The sequence below is a fragment of the Battus philenor genome, unplaced genomic scaffold (assembly GCF_028537555.1).
Source record: "Battus philenor isolate CCGP_79_NKW_IND1 unplaced genomic scaffold, ilBatPhil1.0.hap1 SCAF_18, whole genome shotgun sequence".
Taxonomy (NCBI): domain Eukaryota; kingdom Metazoa; phylum Arthropoda; class Insecta; order Lepidoptera; family Papilionidae; genus Battus; species Battus philenor.
Window position 1 is genome coordinate 7,464,808 of NW_027181680.1, and position 3,772 is coordinate 7,468,579.

The 3,772-nt window shown below is 28.1% G+C and overlaps 1 protein-coding gene across 1 annotated transcript; it reads left to right on the forward strand.

Moving 5' to 3' along the window:
* The first annotated feature begins 1,862 nt into the window (after positions 1-1,862).
* Pex3 (peroxin 3) lies at positions 1,863-3,299 on the forward strand. Its single transcript, XM_068763557.1, has one exon. It carries the CDS (start codon positions 1,948-1,950, stop codon positions 3,064-3,066), a length of 1,119 nt encoding a protein of 372 aa, XP_068619658.1. The 5' UTR covers positions 1,863-1,947; the 3' UTR covers positions 3,067-3,299.
* Positions 3,300-3,772: the final 473 nt, after the last annotated feature.

Sequence of the window (3,772 nt, forward strand, 5' to 3'; positions counted from 1 at the left end):
CTAACAACAAATCCGGTGTGTTTATACCACTTTATATGCTGTAATCAATTATGCTAATTCACAGCCTGTAAAAAAAACCGAAACCTGTATTAACATTGTTTTATATGGAAAATATATTAAATTTATTGCAGGTTAAGACCTTATCCCTGCTTGACATTTTGTTACTCAAGTAACTCCATTCAATTCATACTCTCTTTTTTCTATAGCAAAGCTAATTAAATAATTTATATGATCAAGCAATAATAAATAGTGTTTTTATTTACACCTTTTTAAAACAATTAGATGAAAAAATATAGTTTTTTTAATGAAGTTTGATTTATTATGCTATAGGTTTTTGTTATATACAGTAAAATGAATATTAAAACCATGTAGTTAAGTACTACTTGTTTATTATTACATTTTTTTTCCTCAATGTCGAAAACAGTTAATAAATTTATTCTGAATAACTATTGTTACATTATGTTTAAATTCAACTTACACAATATGTCAATATGTAAATTATTTTTAATTCTTATAATCTTTTCTAATGGTGCTTTGTTTGAAAATACAATACAAGCCACAATTATATAGTCAATATACAATTCAGGTTCATATTATTTTTACATAAATTTTTAGATCATTTGTTGTTTTCTTTTATGTAAAAAAGAAAGTACAGTTTATACTGATGTCAATTAATTGAATGCTTATTACAATTGTACAATTTTACAGTTTCAATAGATTTAATATTATCAATTAACCCATTTTAATATTTTTGAAAATCTATAAACAATTGATCCTTCATTCAATTAAGGTTGGCATTACATCTCTCTAGTTGTCTGAAAAAAAATGCCAAAAGATGTAATCCGAATAAATTGCCTTCAAAACCTATTTTAATTTGAGGTAATAAGTAAAACATTTTCGTCCATTTTTTTTAACCACTTTCTGAAGATGTTTCTTCTTTTTCATTAAATAGATATTGGGCTATACTGAACAATTTCATAATTGTTAGTTACAAACTTTTAGTTTTTTTCCATTACTATATATACAGGAACATAATATTTATTATTCAATTTTTCTTGTGCATGATTTTATAAACTAATATTTGTCACTTGTTTTAATGCTCGTTTATATAAAATAGCTGTCCCCTCTTTTTGAATTTAATGCACATCCTCTCAATCACACTAGCGAGTGAAACTTTGTAAAATCTATTTAACTAACCTTTAGTTACAAAAGGTATACTCTAGCCAAATTTAAAGTGTCAAATTCTTATAGTTTCAGAGATTTTGTAAAGTAGTACTTAGGTAGAAATGTCTGCTATTTACATAGATTATGAATGCTTAGCCTCTTTCAGGTTATTTAATGCTATTATTACTTTAAAAACCAACTACAGCTTATAAAAAAATGTTTATTCACATTATGAATATTATATATATATATTAGACAATTATATAGATATATATAATTGTAGAAAAAAAAGAATGATATCAACATCATAAGAAAACAATCATACAACATCTATCATCAAAATGCTGCAATCAACTTATACGTTAATTATTTTCTCTTTGTTTGATTGTTATAGATTTATTTGTTGTTCAAAATTTAAATGTCTTATAAGTTGAAGTATGTAATAACTAAATAGCATCGTAGATGGGTGTGCCTTAGAATATCATTGTTAATATTTAATGGTATTAACTTAAACATTTAGGTAATTACTGTATTTGATTTACTCTTTTCTTAATGTTTCAGGTTTTAGTTCACGGTCTCACAGATACCTGCTGGGATACATGTATGGGTCGACCATCCAACCGCCTTGATTCAAAAACTGAAGCATGCATTATGAACTGTGTTGAAAGGTTCATTGATGCAACTACTTATATAACTAGACGACTTATGAATACTACTAAATATCGTTCTGACGCTCCTCTTGAATTTCAGTAATCTATATTGAAGCATATTAATCATCTAAAAATGTTTTCCAGTGTCAAAAACTTTTTGCACCGACATAGACGAAAGTTCATTGTAACTGGTGCTGTTTTTGGCACTATTTATATACTAACGAGCTATGCACAGAAAAAATTAAGAGAATGGCAGGAAAAAGAAGCCAAAAAATTCTTTGAAATGACTAGGAAGAAACAACATTTTGAAAGTACGGAACGTACATGCAATCAGATGATACTTTCTCTGTCGAAAATAGTCTCTAAAAGTATTTTAAATATACTAAATACGGAAGAAATATTGCAGAAATTAAAAGACAATCCTGAAAATAAACTTGCTCTATGGGAGCAGATGAAAATAACATTTTTTACTAGAATTTGTGTACTTGCTTATGCCTTGTCTATTTTGCAAGTGACACTAAGAGTTCAACTAAATATAATTGGAGGGTATCTCTATCGTGATTCTGTACATGAAGAAGATCCATTAATTAGCAGTGATCTTCAGGCTAAATACCTATCTTTATGCCACCATTTTGTTAACCAAGGTGTGGAAGACTTGGTAAAACAAATTGAAAAAGCGGTTAAAAGAGTAGTGGAGCCAATTTCCTTAAAAAAAAAGATTACTTTACAAGATATTGAACAAATGTTTTGGTCTATTCAAACTATATTATGCACAGACACAACAGATGGGGATCCTGTGAAAAAAATGGTTCACTATTTAGTGCAGCACACAGAAATAACTGAGGCAAGGTTAGACACTATTGTGAAAGAAACAATGGATGTTTTGGAGAGTGATGAGGTGATATCAGTGGTAATGTCTTCTATCACCAGAAGCTTTTCTACTGTTGTTGATGAAATTGCCAAAGTTTTCGTAGCCAAACCTGCACCTATAAATAAAAACCATTTAGAGGTAGTGGATGGTCATGTTATAACAAATGGAGCACTGAGACTAGGAAGCATGGAGCCATTTGTGGATATTAATAAAGAACAAATTCACTTTGTAAAGTTATTGCCTGTTATTAATTCAATGATTACAAAGGACACTTCTAAAGGCAATCCTAACATTCCAGATTTATTGACTCAACAGTTGACACTTAATGACAAATTGAAACTGTTAGGTGCAAACATATATGAAGTATTTAGTAATGCATAGACTGTATCCGTTAATATTTTGATATATTACTTCATGAATATTATTTGCATCTGGGGTCTGTGGTTTAGATTAAGTTTACTTATATTCATAAATAATATGGGATTTTAGACTGAGACTTTGTCAGTCATCTATGTCACTATTGTGTGCTAATTTGTGAACATGTTAACAATGCTCATTAGATATTGTTGATCAGTGTTTATGTAAACCATCACAAATTATTGAGTCGTTTAATGTCTGGGAAAGAATAAAAATTAATTCTAATTTGGTTTTTCTTTCTAATTTTAGTATAAATTTGTAAATTTGAAAACCTTTTGAAGGATTGATAAAATGGCCTAAATTTGTAGTTACAAAATTGGATTAACTGTGATTACAAACTCAAATCCATAGTATATGTAGAGTGGTAACTCTAGTTTCAAAATAGATAAGTTATGTTTATTTGATAAAGCTATAAACTGATAAAGGCAAGTTTTAAATAGATCATAGATTAAATTTGTCTTTTGATATTGTAATATGATAATTTATGACATAAATAGTTACCAAGATTTTTTCGTTAGAAACAAATAAATCTATTGACAAATAATTCTATGCCATTGAATACATGTTAAAATAATAAACTACGTAGGTATTTTCTTGTTTCGAATTCAGAGCCCTAGGTAATAAATATAGCAATATCTAGAGCCCAGTAGGGCTCTCTTACATCTTAGAT